The 18,983-nt window shown below is 49.7% G+C and overlaps 2 protein-coding genes across 2 annotated transcripts in view; one reads left to right on the forward strand and one right to left on the reverse strand.

Annotated features, from left to right (window-relative positions):
* Positions 1-12,074, forward strand: part of LOC128067388 (NPC intracellular cholesterol transporter 1) — a 43,948-nt gene extending 31,874 nt beyond the window's left edge. The window contains exons 15-25 of the mRNA XM_052660397.1: positions 1,210-1,337; positions 1,433-1,573; positions 3,706-3,795; positions 4,175-4,365; positions 4,957-5,072; positions 5,706-5,835; positions 7,158-7,358; positions 8,605-8,836; positions 9,560-9,673; positions 10,474-10,636; positions 11,200-12,074. Coding sequence (XP_052516357.1) covers positions 1,210-1,337; positions 1,433-1,573; positions 3,706-3,795; positions 4,175-4,365; positions 4,957-5,072; positions 5,706-5,835; positions 7,158-7,358; positions 8,605-8,836; positions 9,560-9,673; positions 10,474-10,636; positions 11,200-11,366 — 1,673 coding nt within the window. The 3' untranslated portion in view covers positions 11,367-12,074. The remainder of the gene's footprint in view (positions 1-1,209; positions 1,338-1,432; positions 1,574-3,705; positions 3,796-4,174; positions 4,366-4,956; positions 5,073-5,705; positions 5,836-7,157; positions 7,359-8,604; positions 8,837-9,559; positions 9,674-10,473; positions 10,637-11,199) is intronic.
* The window catches only part of LOC128067366 (regulator of MON1-CCZ1 complex-like), a 31,111-nt gene continuing 23,922 nt past the window's right edge, over positions 11,795-18,983 (reverse strand). Inside the window, exons 9-14 of the mRNA XM_052660375.1 lie at positions 15,035-15,121; positions 14,184-14,398; positions 13,616-13,693; positions 13,208-13,312; positions 12,606-12,831; positions 11,795-11,874 (exon numbers count right to left, since the gene is read on the reverse strand). Coding sequence (XP_052516335.1) covers positions 11,795-11,874; positions 12,606-12,831; positions 13,208-13,312; positions 13,616-13,693; positions 14,184-14,398; positions 15,035-15,121 — 791 coding nt within the window. The remainder of the gene's footprint in view (positions 11,875-12,605; positions 12,832-13,207; positions 13,313-13,615; positions 13,694-14,183; positions 14,399-15,034; positions 15,122-18,983) is intronic.

Below are 18,983 nucleotides of genomic sequence, written 5' to 3' on the forward strand. Positions count from 1 at the left end.
AGTAGGCCCCTCCTTGCCCCATGTCTGGTGTGTAGTAGGAGAACACTGGCCGCGTCCTCTGCACAGGACGCCGGCTAGGATTGCCCCGTAAGTCCAGGAAAGACACACGGTCTGTGGTCACAAGTGGAAAAGTCTCCAGGGGCCGCAGGATGCCTTACAAGGGGCCGCGGGAGGGACGGTACGCGCATGGTCTTCAGACTCCTGTGCCAGTAGCGCACGTCCTCCTCCACTTGCACGAAGCAGCGCACGTGGGGCCCATGGCTCTGTGGCTCCTTCTGATAGATACGGGTGCCAAAAAGCTACTTCCTTTCTTTCTATGATAAGAAAACCAGCCAAGTGTGTTGGTGACAGCAGCTGACCCTGGGCTTTAAGGTTGGAGTGACTTTGTGAGAACAGGAGGGGTTGGGGGTGCGGGGGACCCTGTGGCTCCCATTTATAAGAGCCAGGTTCAGTTTTCTTCTCAAGCAACATGGTGAATCTAGAGTTTTGTTTTGTTTTTTCCCACTCAAGTGACACTGTGACTTCAGTGGGAAGTATTGGCTCCTTGTGTTTTGTTTATGTTTTAAAATTCCGATATTGGAATTGGAAATGGCAGCCCACTCCGGTATTCTTAGCTGGAGAATCCCACGGACAGAGGAGCCTGGCGGGCTGCAGTCCGTGAGGTCGCAGAGAGCTGGACACGGCTGAGCAGCTGAGCGCACGCAGCACACACACAAAATGGGCTGATGTACGTGTGGCCCACGAGCGGCCGGTGTTCAGCGTCTGAGTCTCAGTAGCCTAGAGGATGCTTGCAGGCAGCAGCCTCATCTGATGGTAACTAAACCTAGAGACTGAAATACCGTCCCTCCTGTGGACTGAATCTCAACAGATCCCATAAGCAATGAATGGTTCTCAGGTGCTGATGTGCGTGCGTTTGCTCAGAGAGCGTGTTAAATTACAGAGATGGGGCCCTAGAATTGTGAACAGTAGAGTTAGGGTTGAATTTCCATTGTTTTGGTAAAGTGGGATGGATCAGGTCCCCGGAATCTATGGTTTTAACTCCCAGGGTGGTTCTGGCGTGACACCTGCAGACAAAGTGCCTCTGGGAGGGGAGGTGGGGGTCTCCTGGTGGGCTTGGCTGCTCTGGGGCCTCGTGTTCATCTGTGCACGTGCGTGTGAGGCCGCGTGCCCTCGGCCAGGGAGGACGTGACCTCTGTCCTCTCCCCGCAGGAGGCCTGTCCGTGATGCCGGCCGTGCACACGTTCTCTCTCTTCGCGGGCATGGCGGTCCTCATCGACTTCCTCCTGCAGATCACCTGCTTCGTGAGCCTCCTGGGCTTGGACATTAAGCGGCAAGAGGTGAGTGGCCTTCAGGATGGCAGCCCGTTTCCTTTGAGTCTGGAGTCTGGGTGAGGCAGCCAGAGGGTGACCTCTGTCTCCCTTGGTCCCCTCAGAAGAACCAGCTGGACGTTCTCTGCTGTGTCAAGGGGGCGGCAGACGACACAGGCGTCCAGGCCTCCGAGAGCTGCTTGTTCCGCTTCTTCAGAAACTCCTACGCCCCGCTTCTGCTCAAGGACTGGATGCGGCCCCTCGTGGTACGAGCCTGTCTGTTGTGGTGTCCCCAAACAGCCTCGTCACCCGCCTTCTGAGAAGTCACCTTGGGAAGGGTGCCGACAGCTGTTAAGTATACATCCGAGAATGGATGGGACTTCACTGGCGGTCCAGTGGTTAGAACTCTGCTTTCACTGCAGGGGGCGTGGGTTCAGTCCCTGGTTGGGGAGCTAAAATCCCTCATGGTGTGTGCTGTGGCCAAAAAAAAAAAAAAAAGCCATAGCAGATATGGACAAATATAACATATTTTTAGCAGTCAATATAACAGGAGTTTTGGGGCTTTGGGTTTTTTAAAAAAAAATAATTACTGATTCATAGAAAGTGACAGAGTAGCGCAGAGAGGAGCCTGCTGCCCTTTGCCCAGCTTCCTCCCACGATCTTAGGTAATTGTAGTTCAGTATCAAAACCGAGTTTCACATTCGCACAGTGTGTGTGTCTAGTTCTGCCAGTTTCTCACCTACTGCAGATTTGTGTAAGCACCACGGCCGCCAGGATGATAAATCTGTCTCATCACTCTTGTCCTCAGCTTCAGTGTCACTCACACACACACACACACATGCACACCCTGCCACACACACGCACACCCTGCCACACACACCCTGCCACACACCCTGTCACACACACACCCTGCTACACACACACCGTCACACACGCGCACACACCGTCACACCCACACACACCCTGCCACACACACCCACACCCTGCCACACAAACACATCCTGCCACACACACACATCCTGCCACACACACACACCCTGCCACACATACACACACCCTGCCGTGCACACACACCCTGACACACACATACCCTGCCACACACACACACACATATCCTGCCACACACACACACCCTGACACGCCCTGCCGCACACACACACACATACCCTGACACACACACACACCCTGCCACACACACACACCCTGACACACACACACATACCCTGACACACACACACACCCTGCCCCACTCACACCCTGCCACACACACACACCCTGACACACACACACCCTGCCAGACACACACACCCTGACACACACACACACACACCCTGCCACACACACAGACCCTGACACACACACACACCCTGCCACACACACACACACCCTGCCACACATATACATACCCTGCCACACACACACACACATACCCTGACACACACACACCCTGACACACACACACCCGGACACACACACACACACCCTGACACACACACACATACCCTGACACACACACACACACACCCTGACACACACACACACACACACACCCTGCCCCACACACACCCCCACGCCCCCTCCCTCCCTGTAGTGTCCCTTGTCCCCAGCAGCCTGTAGGAGCGTTTCATAGTTTACATGCTGAATATACCCAGTAGCGATAGTGTATCACGTCTCTGCTAAAGCATAGATTCATTCCAGTAATAGGAATATTTAACGTTTATTGAATACTTAGTATCTGGTACTGTGGTCAGTACAGGGTGCTACACTAAATTCTGGATTGATTATTCCTAGAGTTTTCTCATGTAACCCACAAAACTATCTGATGCTACAAGTCAAATTTTTACTGTTTTTTTTAAGAAGGAAATTGAAGCTCAGAGAGGTTAAATGACTGCCCCAGGGTTACTCAGCTTCTCAGAGGCAGAACCGGGATTTGGATCGGGTAGTTTGGCTCTAGAGACCGTGACTTCAGCCACTGCCCCAGACTCCTTGTTTTCTTAGTATGTCATTTAAACTTGCTTTTCAGTTTACGGAAGTCCTGTTTGTGTGTTTAAGATCTGGTTTATGTTCTTCTTTCTTTTTAAATGTATTTTTGGCTGCGCTGGGCCCTTATTTCTGCCTGAGGGCTTTCCCTGCTTGTGGTGGGCAGAGGGCTGCTGTCTAGAGTGGTGCGTGGGTTTCTCATTGCAGGGGCTTCTCTTATTGCAGAATGCGGGCTCAGCAGTTGTGGCACACGGGCTTAGTTGCTCTGAGGCATGTGGGGTCTTCCCGGGCCAGGGATCGAACCCAGGTCCCCTGCACTGGCAGGCAGATTCTTTGCCACTGCACCACCAGAGAAGTCCCTGATTTGTGTCACTCAGCTCAGGACAGCTCTCCCTCTGTAACTCGCTTCTCATTCCAGGTAGCAGTGTTTGTGGGTGTGCTGTCGTTCAGCATCGCAGTCCTGAACAAAGTAGAGATCGGATTGGATCAGTCTCTTTCAATGCCGGATGTAAGATGCTTTCTCTTTCATTCTAACTTCTTTGGCCCATGGTGGATACATTTTCCCAAACACACACGGTCGTTTCAGCCTCTGCCGGCTTCTGAGCACAGGTGCTGGCAGGCTCTCCCACGTCCCAGGGAGCCCCGGGGCCCTGCTCACTAACCTGGGCCTTCTGAGTGCTCAGGCCTTGGGCACCGCTACAGAATGTGAGCAGCTGGTCTTGACCTCATGAGGTGCCCTCTTAAGGGTGGGACTGACTGGAGAAGCCCCTGAGCCCAGGGTGGGGAGGGGTCCCGGCTGTGGGGGTACTCAGGAACTTGGGCTGGAGGCATCTCGGCTCATGGGACGTTCACGCCATGTCCCGCCGTCCGCTCGCTCTCCCTCTCAGGACTCCTACGTGACGGATTACTTCCAGTCCCTGAATCAGTACCTGCACGCAGGCCCACCTGTGTACTTCGTGCTGGAGGAGGGCCACGACTACATGTCCACGAAGGGTCAGAACATGGTGTGTGGGGGCCTCGGCTGCAACAACGACTCGCTGGTGCAGCAGGTCTTCATGGCCGCCCAGCTGGACAGCTAGTGAGTACCCCAGCTGTGGACGGGCACCTGGCCTGTCACCTCTCTCTAAAGATGGTTTTTCTGGAAAATCTGTCTTGCAGAATGCAGGCTGAATCTAGCTTGACATGAGCAAAACCTCTCAAAGGGCTTATTAGACTGCCTCATATTATTTTTTTTTTTTTGGTTTAAGCAACAACCATTTTATTTATTTTTTAACTCAGTTTTTAATTTTTTAACACCAAAAACATTTTGTATTGGGAGATAGTCAGTTAACAATGTTGTGATGGTTTCAGGAGAGCAGTGAAGGGACTCAGCCATACATGTACAGGTATCCATTCCCCTCCAAAACCCCCTCCCATCCAGGCTGCCGCATAACATTGAGCAGGGTTCCATGTGCCATACAATAGATCTTTGTTAGTTGTTCATTTTAAATATAGCAAGCCCACCTTATATAAGAAAGCCTTTCCCATTAAGTACTTATGTGGTTTGTCTTCTGACTGGGTAGAATGAGAAGGTCTAGAAAAGGAAGTTCTGAATTTCAAGAAAAGGGACTGAAACTGAAGACTTCCTCCTCGTGGGGGTATCCGTAACCCTTTCTCTCCTGTTCTCTAGCACCCGGATAGGCTTTGCCCCGTCGTCCTGGATTGATGATTACTTTGACTGGGTCAAGCCTCAATCATCTTGCTGTCGCATCTACAACAGCACGGAGCAGTTCTGCAATGCGTCGGGTACTTGACCCTTCTAGATCTTTCCCTCCTTTCTGAAAAATTTTGAATTTATTGTGTAAAAGTCATTTGCATGTCACCTCCACTTCCACCTGTTTTTATTGGCCATTGCCGGGTCTCAGCCCCCTGTCCGTGTCCCCTTCCTCCGTGGTCTACTCTGGAGATGCCCAGTTGTCCCGTCTCCTGCCCCCCATGGGGCTGCAGGCTGAACCAGGTCAGGGGACTCTGGTTTTCAGGCTTCTTATCTTTTCCCAGTGACACCAACGGCCTCTCTTGATTGTTCTCTGGCTGTAGCTTGTCATGGGCCTGCTTTCTTTTGTTTGTCACTGTTGCCCTATGGTTTTATAAGAGTGTTGAGGTTGTCCTAGAATTTTCTTCATAAAAACATGGAAGCCATGTGCTCTGGTGATAACATACTGAGGTTGTCCTTAAAGCAGGCAACCTGCTTTGGGGAGGGAAATTTGTACAGCCTATATTAGGGGAAAATGGGACTTCCACTTCATTAGACTGCAAAGATCACTTGTTTGAAGCTTTAGGATCTAAGGAGAGGAAACTCCCGCCATTTCTTTATTATTATTTTTAAATGTTTTAATCTGGACACCCGCCCTTTTTGGGCTTCTCCACCCGTTTGCACAGTGGTTGACCCTGCCTGTGTCCGCTGCCGGCCACTGACTCCGGAGGGCAAGCAGAGACCTCAGGGCGCAGACTTCATGAGGTTCCTGCCCATGTTCCTCTCCGACAACCCGAACCCCAAGTGTGGCAAAGGGTAAGGGAGGCTGAGCCGTTCAGCTGCATGCCCGAGTCCCATGTCATGTGCGCTGGGATGGTGTGGGGGTCAGGGAGGGGCTGGGTGGGCATGGTGGGTGGGAAGGGCCTCTTTTCTGCCATGTGCCACCCTGTGCCCACCCTTCTCTGAAAGCAGAGAAACCAAACCACCTTTGAAGAAAATTCCTCCTTTCTCATTCTCAGCTGATTCTGACTGGTCTGAGCATTTGGTCCCAGGCTCCCCTCTGTGTCCTGGCCCTCCTGGCGGCACAGAGGACTTGGAGTCCTGTGCAGGCTTCCAGCAGGTTGGAGTGTGAAGAGGGATGCGGGCATTTCAGGACGTGAAAGCGTCTGTCCAGTTGTGTGTGGGAATTATAAGACCGCAGATCTGTCCTGGTGATGTTGCCTGGGGTAAAGGTCTAGGTTTTCCTTTCCCCTCTGTGCTTCTTGCCAGCGTGTCTGTACATGAGCTCTTGGGCTGCCCCACTTCCCCATCCAGCCAGCCAGCCAGTTCCCATGGAAACAAGGTCTCTGGCCCCCAAAAAAGCAGAGACAACTGAGGTCTGGAGTTGGGGGGATTCAGATAGAAGGTGAGGGTTATATTTACATTATAATGGTAAATGCTGGACATCCCTGGTTTTCGTTAAGATTACATAATATGACCCAAGTTCCATCAGTCATGTGTCATGTCTGCGTTTTGGGACCTAGGCTAGGTACTGTGGGAGAACTATCCCCCAAAACAAAGTTGGAATGAACCTTGCATCTTGATCTCCCTGCAGACTGAACACTCAGCCTGCATAGACAAGTCAGAGTGAATGCAGCTCTTTGGAAGGCAGCAGCCACCACTCACAGGGAGCTGCCTTTGACCCCGAATCGTGCCTGGCACCTCACTGACACTACTTCATTTATTTACAGCCCTGTGAGGAGATGGTGGTGCACCCATTTGCAGATGACACTGCAGCCGAAATTTAGTCATTCAGGACTGAGGGTGATCTCAGGGCCACCTGACTCCAGGGCACCTGTCCCTTCCTGCCTCCTGTTACACAGCATGGTTGGGCACACACTCTGTAAAAAAACACATTGGATGGCAGAGTAGAGCCAGCTACAGAAACGAGCAGCTGCGTGCAAAGAAACCAAAGCAGCAAAGTGTGGGAAAGCATAAGCTAGACCTTCCTCTTTCCTTTTCAAGGGCTTCCCTGTCCCTGAAATTGACAGCTGATCTGACCCCTGAGCCCAGGGTCAGGTGACCCCACTAAGCTTGGATGCCCAGATCCTGCAGATGTGGCACGAGGTGTGGCCTCTGACACCGCTGTCTTGTCGCAGGGGACATGCTGCCTACAGCGCGGCCGTCAACATCCTGGACAACGGCACGAGCGTGGGAGCCACATATTTCATGACCTACCACACGGTGCTGCAGACCTCGGCTGACTTCATCGATGCCATGGAGAAGGCCCGCCTCATCGCCAACAACATCACCAGGACCATGAACCAGCAAGGGGGTGATCACCGGGTGTTCCCATACAGGTAAAGTGTACACGAGGGTGTCCTGGGGAGCGGCCCCACGCGCCGGGGCTTCCTTGCTGAGGTTGGCGGGGGTGGGGGAGTATGGTGCTGACACTTGGCTTTCCTTCTGACCCTGGCTCCATCCTGAGCTTGGGGGAAACCTATCGCTGGATATGGCGTCTGGGCAAGGAGAGCCAGGTTGTGGAGCTCACCCTGCAGAACAGCAGCGGGCGCTGGGGGTGGGGGCGCCTGGGAAGTGGCCCTACAGAGAGGGCCCAGCAAGGCAGGGCTCCTGATGCAGATTACTGGAGATGGCGCCTTTGTGGAGGTTTCTTGCTTTCGTTTGTTTTTTTTTCATTATAAAGAAAATATTGGGACTTCTTTGGCACTCCAGTGGTTAACTTCACAATTCCATTGCAGGGGGCATGTGTTTGATTCCAGGTCAGGGAACTAAGATTCCACATGCCAGAGGGGTGTGGCCAAAAGAAATTAAGAAAATATTTTACGAAATACTGAATTTTGACAATTAAAGTAGGAGAAACAAGTGATTTCCCCACCAACCCCCGGGGTCTCAGTTCAGGAAACCTTGACCTTTTCCTGACAGAGGGCCAGCTTGTTGTCCTGTGAAAGGAGCTCTCAGAGTGGGTGTCCTGACCTCTAGGAGGAGCTGGTTAACTTTGCCAAAATGGCATTATCTCCTCAGGTCCTGTACAGACCTTGTTTGACTGGGGGTAATCCTCCAGATAGACCAAGGCTTGTTTTCCCAAAGTACCATGAAACATTCTTTATAGATGATGCCTGCAAAGCAGAGCAGGGGCTTCCCTGACGGCTCTGCAGGCACAGAAGCCGCCTGCAGCACAGAAGATGCAGGAGACACAGGTTCGATCCCTGGGTCAGGAAGGTTCCGTGGAGGAGGGCATGGCAGCCCACTCCAGTATTCTTGCCAAGAAGATCCCATGGACAGAGGAGCCTGGTGGCCTCCAATCCAGGGGGTCACAGAGACGTGACTGAACACTCACAGCACAAAGCAGAATGGATTGGGCACGTGAGCAAAAACTTGATATAAGATACACGTCTGCGAGGCCCTGCTTTGGGCGTCCGTGGTCAGAGGTCCAGCTGAACTGCCAAAGGCGAGTCTTACAAAACCAGGGAGGTTTCCTGTGAGGCCTGCCTCTCAGGGTAGCTTCATTTCGCAGTGGCGGCAGGATGAGGGGTAAGGCTTCCCGGAGAGAGAACGAGCAGTAACAGACCCCTCTCCCCCTCCCAGCGTGTTCTACGTCTTCTACGAGCAGTACCTGACCATGATTGACGACACCGTCTTCAACCTCGGCGTGTCCCTGGGCGCCATCTTCCTGGTGGCCGTGGGCCTCCTGGGCTGTGAGCTGTGGGCCGCGGGCATCATGTGCGCCACCATCGCCATGATCCTCGTCAACATGTTCGGCGTCATGTGGCTGTGGGGCATCAGCCTGAATGCGGTTTCTCTGGTCAACCTGGTCATGGTGAGTCCTGGGGGAGCGCTCAGCCCTCACTCCCGTGCCACCGATGTGCTTTGTTTCTTGGGGTGAAAGGTCAAGGTCAGCTCTTGCTTTTGGTGCACATGGGCAGTTGGACATGGTCACGTAACGATGACAGTGTGACCTCACGGTCTGGCTGAAGTATTCTGCCTGTATTATTCTGGAGGGTGAGTTGTTGAAGTATGTAGCCTGATGACAGCAAGATATTCCATTTCCACTTGGAAAAATTGCCCCTTCTGGATGGAATTTTCTGACCAGGACTTTTTGCGTCTCATTAGTTGCCAGTTGCTTTTTAAGTGTTAAATATATGCGTATTTGAGTATGAACAGAAGTATGAACAGAAGCTAGACCCAGTGCATGTGCCCTTCAGATAGAAGAACATGCTTCAGGGGGAGTGGCAGTGAGGAGCCCCTGCTAAAGAGATGACAGCGTGCTGCCTGGGTGGGGGCTGCGAGGATCTTGAGAGGTTTCAGCCGCTTCACCCAGAGAAGGCCGATCTGCTGGAGGAATCTGGAGATTGCACGGGCTTCCCGGGACAGCTGATATGGGTGCCACGGGGGCTTTGTCTTACAAGTAGAAGGGGCTCTGCTCGGTGCTCCTTGACGCCCCCCAGGGTACCCTGGTAACCACAGATCCCGGGAAGGGGGTAGCTGCCTTTACCACCTTTAACCGGAGCAGAGCAGCCCTCACGGGAACACTTTATTTCAGAGCTGCGGCATCTCCGTGGAGTTCTGTAGCCACATCACGAGGGCTTTCACGGTGAGCACGAAGGGCAGCCGCGTGGAGCGGGCAGAGGAGGCGCTCTCCCACATGGGCAGCTCTGTAAGTACCGCCAAGTGGGCCACCCGGGCAGCGACTTCACCGTAAAGGGCCCAGTCGGGCAACTGAGAGTTTCTCAGGAGAAAGAACTTCACCATTCAAAATTCTGAAAACAGAATTTGTTATCTCTGACTTAGCGGCAGTACCTCAGGATTACGAGTTTTCAGGCAGTTCAGGAAACTTGAATAGAGCTGTATCTCGCATAGAGCTGTAGCCTGGAATTCTTTAGGACTGTTCCCTTTGGTGACTCCTTTGCACAGTCTGGCTGAAGCAGGAAAACAGGTTTGATGTGAGAGCCATTGAAAGCCCAGGCCCAGCCATGTGTGTTGAAAAGCAGGCGAGCTGCCACACTTGGAGCCCAGTGTGGTTTGTGGGTCAGGTTGGCAGAATCTTCTCAGGCTGAAGCAGGATACGGGGCTGGACTGTGAACCAGTTCCTTTCCCACCATAGAAAATTCTGTTACAGATGAACAATGAGAAGTGTGCAATGGCATTGCCTAAAAATATAATGTACATACCTTAATTTAAAACTAATGCTCTTGGAAAAATGGTGCTGATAGCCTTGCTATGGGGTATATGCAAAATATACAGCTTTTATCCTTATTACACCTTTTTTTTTCAGATTCATAAGCAGCAAATAAACAATTTAGGCAGAGCCAAATGCTGTTTATCAGTAACTTTGAAAGCTGGGGTTCAGTCCCCCATTACTTTGGACCTTGGTGTTTAAGAAATCTCTTTAAGAGGAAGTGTTCAATTATGGCCGGTTGATACAAGTGGTTTCTGAGCCCATCTCTCTTCTCTTAGGTATTCAGTGGAATCACACTAACGAAATTTGGAGGCATTATCGTGTTGGCCTTTGCCAAATCTCAAATTTTCCAGATATTTTACTTCAGGATGTATTTAGCTATGGTCTTACTGGGAGCCACTCATGGACTAATATTCCTCCCTGTCTTACTCAGTTACATAGGTAAGAGCTTTTTGTTTTTAACCTGGTGGGATGGAGGAAGCCTGATAGAAGGTTGGGTACCTTGAAGCTTTCTTTTGAAGTATTTGAACGTACTTATACCAGTGGTCATTTGATAAATATTTATTCTAAGAGAAAAACTCTGATCCTGAGGCTTCATGGCTAAACCACTGCATTAGAAAACCGGGGCCTGACGTGGTCAGCACTGGGAGTGAGCTTGCATGTGAGAGGCCCAGGGCTCCTCCCCACTGAGAAGAAGGACCTGAGCTTGGCCACAGCCCGCGGTGCCCTGGAGCAGCCTTCATTTCCATTCACTTTAAAGCACACGCTGCCCTGCGGTTTGTCTCTAATCTGGAGTTCTCCTTAGGAGCATGTTTTACCTCTGTGGCAACCTCAGCTTCTATAAGTGACCCGTGGTTGACAGAACAGTACTAATTTGCTTGATTTATAGCTTTGTGATTTAGAAAACGAGGGTTTTTTCCCCCTCTTAAATCTCTGGGGGACAGGAAGTTCTGAAACCATCTCCTTTTCTCGAGATGATTCATAAGTTATTTTATCCCTCACAGGCCCGTCAATAAATAAAGCCAAAAGTTTGACCACGCAGCAGCGATACAGAGGTACCGAGCGAGAACAGCTCCTCAACTTCCAGCTGCCCCCTCACGGACTTGAGACTGTGTCTGCGGGTCGGTTGGTTTACCCCTGGACAGCAACCGCGTCGTCAAGGCTCGGTTGAACCCTGGACGTGAGCAAGCATCAGGCTACTTAACAGCAGCCGCTTTGGCTGGAGTGCTTTTAAACTCAGGAATGCAGACTCTGACTGGAGGCAGTATTACTGAACCTGAAGGCAGCCCCAGGGCGCTGGAGCACCTTTCGGTTCCCCAGGAATGAGGCCTGGTTCTCGGGCAGCCAGAAGGGGGCGCTAGGGAGCCTGCGATCTGCTCACTGACACTTCCTAAAGGCCAATCAATGCAATGTTTCTCCTTTTTCAGGAGTAAGCCATCACACAAGTTCTACACCTTATTTTTAGTAACATTTGAGGATGTGGTAGATACATACTTTATTACAACATTTTATAGGTTAAAGAGCTTTATTAATGCAATAAATTAACTTTGTACACATTTTATATATATATATATATATATAACAAACTAGCAAGTGACCTCAGAACGTTGTAGGCCTCATTAGAGCTTGGTCTCCGAAAACTTGTTTGAAAAAAGCGACATGTTCTTCACAGTGTTTTCCTGTAAAGGAAAATGCAGATTTAATCCGTTAAGACGAGGCACAAAAGCAGGAAAACAAGGGAATGCTTTGCGGCTCCTAGGTGTAGATACTGGGTTTTAACTTATTTTTCTCTCATAAAATACTTTGTTTTCCTAAGCTTCTGAGTCATCCTTTCTGTTCACACAGCTCATGCCATCACAGGACTGGCTGGTGCCTTGACAACCCCCAGCAACCCCGCTGTCTGCCCTGAGAGATGGTAGAGAAGCGGGGAGATCTGTAAACAATGGAAGCCCTGAAGGAGTCACAGCTTCCCCCATCCTGAGGAAAAGGGTGCTTTAGATTTCATAACTTTGCAGATTAGAGTGATTGGCCAATGCATCCTGCCTAAAAATGAACCATTAACAAGCCTCAGGCCATTGACAACCCTCTACAGCCATTTCCGGTCTTGTTCCTGATTCTTCAGAAAGGGCCGTTCCAGGCCCAGATGTCAGACAGCTGTGCCCAGATGACACTGTCTCCACCCCATCACTCCGGGCAAGTTCTAGAGCAGAACCCCAACTCCATCAGCACCCTGAATCCACTCTCACTACAGTGAACAGTCTAAGGCTTATGCAGGCTGGTACAGAATTTTCTTCTGTAAGAATTAACCCAAGAGTTCCCCAAACCAAAAGCCTTCTTGCCCCACCCCAGCCACCAGTGATCTGGTACTGAATGTGGCTGCCCCACATCTTCCTTGCAGCTGTATTCTCACCTGGTGTGAAACTAGGGTTCCCTCGCAGACGCTGGTTGCGCTGTTGAAAAAACTGGAATATCGTGTAGAAAAGCATGTGGTCTTCACTCTGCTTTGCAGCATCTAGAAACTTCCACGCAGAGATGTTATCATGGCCACCAATGCCCCGGATGAACCTTAAGGCAGCTAACACTTGGTGTTTGGAAAGGAGAACTTCTACTATTTCATCATTTGCTGTGGAAAGTCGCTAGAAATAAGGTGGAAAGCTGGGTCAGTGCAAGCAGTAGGAACAGCCTTCTGTGTGGTTTGAAACTTGGCTGTATCAGTTACCTTCAGCATATCCAGAGACAGCTGATGGGCAGGAGGATAAAAACTTTCTAGGGAAAGCAGCAGACAAGCCTGAAAGACACACACGTTCAGATTGGATTCATCATATGTTGGAAGATCAAAGTATTTTTTATACTTGTTTTTATTTGGCTATGCCAGGTTACAACATGCCAGCTCTTCCTTGTGGCAAGCAGGGTCTGGTTACTCCACCAGGAATCGAACCTGGGCCCCCTGCATTAGGAACGTGGAGTCTTAGCCACTGGATCCCCAGGGAAGTCCCACCAGCCAGCACTCACCAAAGGCTTGGAGTCGCTGAGGACATGGTACTGCAGGAGCTGGTGCAGCGTGGAGAAGAGGCTGTGCTGGACGAGTGTCCTGATGACCAGCTCGTGTAGGTAATGCTGAGGCACAGACAGGCATGCCACTCAGCTACAGACCAGAGACGCCGTGTGCCGAGGCCCGTGGCTGCTCTACGTGAAGCTCCCATCACTAAGAGGAGGGGGTCTATGTGCAGGTGAAAGAAGCCAACCCTCATCTGACACTGATCATCCCACTGAAGAACACGGAGTCCTGGGAGGGGGTGACTCACTCTGAGCCAGGTGTGGAGACCCTTGTGGGATATTGACAGCCACCTCAGTTGACACAGTGATGCTGCTTTTACTCTAATGATTCCCTGTCCCTGGGACGTGGGCCCACAGAGGTACCTGTACTGTGATCTGAAACTGGTTTAGGGAGCGGATGTACTCCATGAGCACAGCGATCACGAATTTGTGCGGCGTCTCCTGCACAGAGGAGAATGGTTAGACACACACGTGACTCCTTGTTCATCTGCCTCCTGGCTTCTGGGGTTCCACTAGGCTGTGCTGTGCTGGACTTGGTCACTTCAGTCATGTCCAACTCTGTGTGACCCCATGGATGGTAGTCCACAGGCATCCCTGTCCATGGGATTCTCCAGCCAAGAATACTGGAGTGGGTTGCCATGCCCTCCTCCAGGGGATCTTCCTGACCCAGGGATCAAACTCACATCTCTGACATCTCCTGCACTGGCAGGCGGGTTCTTTACCGCTAAGCCACCCTCCAGACTCTCCCAGGTCTATGATCATATTTAAGCTTGAGTATTAGGGGCCAAACGATGAGCATTCATTCAGTCCTCACTGCAAGAGAGCTCGGTTACTCTGATCACATCCTGAGTTCTTTTTCCTCAATTCCCTTCAAGTATGATCACTGCCTTGGGAATCCTAAGCCCAAAGGGGGCTGGCGAGCCTCCCCTACCTTCTTCTCCGTGAACACCGACAGAACATGGGTGTACATGTCCGAGTGGTCGACCACGGCCTGGGTGCGCACCGGCCTCCTGAGCAGCGGGCCACTCCGGCTCTGCCCCGCCTCCATGGCCTGCACACAAACCACAGACAGGATCTCAGTCGTCTTCTGGATAACGGCATGTTTGCAGTCAATCCAAAAAGACCAAATTCCTAGATGCTGTGAGCCTGGGCATGAGCAGAGTGTAGCACATAGACAAACTGCAGTAGAGCTGGAGAAGATGTTTAGCAGGGCAGAGCTGATAATCCTGTAAACACATGGATGTGTTTTGGATGGAACTAAAAAGCCTAAGACGTAGTTTTATTGAGAATTATTTTTTTAAGCTCTTAAAATAACTCCCTAATGTTGTTAATTGCAAACAATCTGGCATTTGTTGTCTAATTAAAACGGCTACTTTTTCTTTGTTTTATGAAGCCCAGATCCTACACTGGGTGAAAAATATCTTACAATGAGTATCAAGAGAATTTTTTTTTTTTTGGCTGAGCAGTAAGGCTTGTGGGATCTTAGACCAGACACAACCCGGGTCCTCGGTGCTGAGAACACAGAGTTCTAACCACTGGGTTGCCAGAGAATTCCCTCAGTAGCTTTTTGAATAGTAAGCAACGCTCCCCAAATATCACTGAGCAAGAAAGCCCTGTGAGATCTTGGCGACTTCACCTCACTTTATAATACTGACTCTGCGAGGGGGCACCTGTGAACCTGCATTGGCAGAAGCCCGACATGCTCCAGTGGTGGTGTTGGTGGACCACACTCTTGACTCCCACAGGTTTACAAAGTCGGAGCACTGCAGCATCGGGGCTCACAGAGACTGCCCTCCGAGATCAGACCTGCTGCTGCCTCGGCCCGGAACACCAGCGCCAAGAACAGGACCACTCCAGAAGGGCTTGGGTCTGAGGACAGGGCCACACAAGGCTGCGCACTGCGCCTCAGCCCTGTTATCCCTGAGAAGCTAAAGGGAAGGGGTTCTGGGGGGTTGTTATTGTTTAAAACCACTGCCAGGGGTGGTCCTAAGATGGCGAAGGAATAGGACGGGGAGACCACTTTCTCCCCCACAAATTCATCAAAAGAACATTTCAACGCTGAGTAATTTCCACAATACAACTGCTGAATGCCGGCAGAGGACATTAGGCACCCAGAAAAGCAGCTTGTTGTCTGGAAAACAGGTAGGAAAAAATACAAAAGACAGAGACAAAAGAGGGAGGGAGCTCCGTCCTGGGAAGGGAGGCTTAAAAAGAAGTTTCCAAACACCAGGAAACACTGCCGAGTCTGTGGCGAGCCTTGGAAACACAGAGGGCAACATAACAGGGAGGATAAATAAATAATTAAAACCCACAGATTACGAGCCCAACGGTAACTCCCCCAGGGGAGAAGCAGCAAGATGCCTGCATCCGCCACTAGCAAGCAGGGGCTGGGCAGGGAGGCACAGGCTCTGTTGCATTTTAAGGATTGGGCCGAATGCCCCGAGTGTAACCAGAGTGAACTAACTTGGGCTAGCAAACCAGACTGTGGGATAGGTACCACGCAAAAAGCTCTAATGTAAGACTCCACCAGGACAGCGCACAGAACAAAGGACGGAACAGAATTAGCCAGCTGCAGACCATCCCCCTCCGGTGACAGGCAGCCAGAGCCAGAAGGGCCGGAAGGGAGCAATAGCAGCCCCAGAGAGACATTATCTACCAGACTGCAAACAGGCTTCTTTGCTAACTAAGACTTCTTGGGGTTCTGGACAGTCCTCATCTGCATGAGAAGGGGCGCCAGTTGTACACATCAGAAAACTGAGCAGCAGTGACGGGAGAGGCGATAAGTCACAGCGACCACGCTCACCAAACGCCTGAGCTACTCAGACCTGGGAAGGGCACAAAACGCAGGCCCAACTGAGTCTGCGCCTCTGAGGACTACCCAAGTGCCTAAGCCTGAGTGGCTTAGACCTGGGAGGTGCGTGCAGCCCAGGGCCGGTCTCAGATGGTTCCCGTCAGAGCAACCTAGAGCTGGAGCTGTGTGCACCACCAGCAGGAGCAGGCCCAGTGTGGCTGAGACACTGTGAGCACACGCCAGTGTTATTTGTTTGCAGCGTCCCTCCCTCCCCACAGCGCAACTGAACAAGTGAGCCTAAAAAAAGTGTCCACCACCACCCCCCTTGTGACAGGGCGGAAATTGGACACTGAAGAGACCAGCAAACAGAAGAAGCGAAAACAGAGGGAACTGCCTTGGAAGTGACAGGTGCAATACATTAAAACCCTGTCGTTAGTACTGACTACATAGGAAGAGGCCTATAGATCTTGAGAAATATAAGCCGGACCAAGGAACTACCCGAAAATGAACTGACCCCACTCTGCCTGCAACAACACCAGAAAAAGTCCTAGATGTATCTTTACTATTTTTACGATCGTTCTTTTTTTTTTTTTTTTGGTTGTTTTTTCTTCTTATTCTTTTTTTTAAACAGTTTTTAATTTTTAAGTCCTCTATTTCTCCTTTAATTTTCATTTTTATAACCTATGATTACTTAAAAAAAAGACCCTATTTTTAAAGCAAACTGCATTTTTTTTTTTCAATAATTCTTGTGACTTTTTTCCTTCTTTTCTTAAATATTGTATTTTTGAAAATCCAACCTCTACTCTAGATTTTTAATCTTTGCTTTTTGGTATTTGTTATCAACTTCGTACCTTCAAAATACCAATCTTCAGTACCCATTTTTACATGAGAGTGAGATTACTGGCTTGACTGCTCTGTCTCCTCCTTTGGACTCTCCTTTATCTCCACCATGTCGCCTCTGTCTCCTCCCTCCCCCTTCTCTTCTCTACCCAACTCTGTGAATCTCTGTGTGTTCCAGATGGTGGAGAACACTTAGGAAACTGATTACTGGCTGGATCTGTCTCTCTCCTTTTCATTCCCCTCTTTTATCCTCCTGGCCACCTCTGCTACTTCCTCCCTGTCCTCTTTGTATAACTCCGTGAACATCTCTGAGTGGTCCAGACTGTGGAGCGCACAAAAGGAAGTGATTACTGGCTAGCTTCCTCTCTCTTCTTTTGATTCCACCTCATCGCATTCGGGTCACCTCTAACTCCCCCCTCCCTCTTCTCATCTCCATGTAGCTCTGTGAACCTCTCTGGGTGTCCCTCAATGTGGAGAAACTTGTCATCTTTAACCTAGATGTTTTATCAACAGTGTGGTATAGAATGAGAAGTTTTGAGACTACTGTAAAAATAAAACTTAAAACCAAAAGCAGGAGGCTTAAGTCCAATTCCTGAGAACATCAGACAACTCCTGACTCCAGGGAACATTAATCGATAGAAACCCATCAGACACCTCCATACCTACACTGAAACCAAGCACCACCCAAGGGCCAACAAGTTCCAGAGCAAGACATACCACGCAAATTCTCCAGCAACACAGGAACACAGCCCTGAGCTTCAATACACAGGCAGCTCAAAGTTACTCCAAAACCACTGACACCTCATAACACATTACTGGACACTTCATTGCACTCCAGAGAGAAGAAATCCAGCTCCACCCACCAGAACACTGACACAAGCTTCCCTAACCAAGAAGCCTTAACAAGCCACTGATACAACCCCATCCACAGCAAGGAAACTCCATAATAAAGAGAACTCCACAAACTGCCAGAATTCAGAAAGGCCACCCCAAACGCAGCAATATAAACAAGATGAAGAGACAGAGGAATATCCAGCAGGTAAAGGAACAGGATAAATGCCCACCAAACCAAACAAAAGAGAAGGAGATAGGGAATCTACCTGATAGAGAATTCCAAATAATGATAGTGAAAATGATCCAAAATCTTAAAAACAAAATGAAATCACAGATAAATAGCCTGGAGACAAGGATTGAGAAGATGCAAGAAAGGTTTAACAAGGACCTAGAAGAAATAAAAAAGAGTCAATATATAATGAATAATGCAATAAATGAGATCAGAAACACTCTGGAGGCAACAAATAGTAGAATAACGGAGGCAGAAGATAGGATTAGTGACATAGAAGATAGAATGGTAGAAATAAATGAATCAGAGAGGAAAAAACAAAAATGAATTAAAAGAAATGAGGACAATCTCAGAGACCTCCAGGACAATATGAAATGCTCCAACATTTGAATCATAGGAGTCACAGAAGAAGACAAAAAGAAAGACCATGAGAAAATCCTTGAGATAATAGTTGAAAACTTTCCTAAAATGGGGAAGGAAATAATCACCCAAGTCCAAGAAACCCAGAGAGTCCCAAACAGGATAAACCCAAGGTGAAACACCCCAAGACACATATTAATCAAATTAACAAAGATCAAACACAACAAATATCAAAAGCAGCAAGGGAAAAACAACAAATAACACACAAGGGGATTCCCATAAGGATAACAGCTGATCTTCAATAGAAACTCTTTAGGCCAGGAGCGAATGGCAAGACATACTGAAAGTGATGAAAGAAAATAACCTACAGCCCAGATTACTGTACCCAGCAAGGATCTCATTCAAATATGAAGGAGAAATCAAAAGCTTTACAGACAAGCAAAAGCTGACAGAACTCAGCACCACCAAACCAGCTCTCCAACAAATGCTAAAGGGTATTCTCTAGACAGGAAACACAAAAAGGGTGTATAAACCCAAACCCAAAACAATAAAGTAAATGGCAATGGGATCATCCTCATCAATAATTACCTTAAATGTAAATGGGTTGAATGCCCCAACCAAAAGACAAAGACTGGCTGAATGGATACAAAAACAAGACCCCTATATATGTTGTCTAC

The sequence above is a fragment of the Budorcas taxicolor genome, chromosome 22 (genome assembly GCF_023091745.1).
Source record: "Budorcas taxicolor isolate Tak-1 chromosome 22, Takin1.1, whole genome shotgun sequence".
Lineage (NCBI taxonomy): Eukaryota > Metazoa > Chordata > Mammalia > Artiodactyla > Bovidae > Budorcas > Budorcas taxicolor.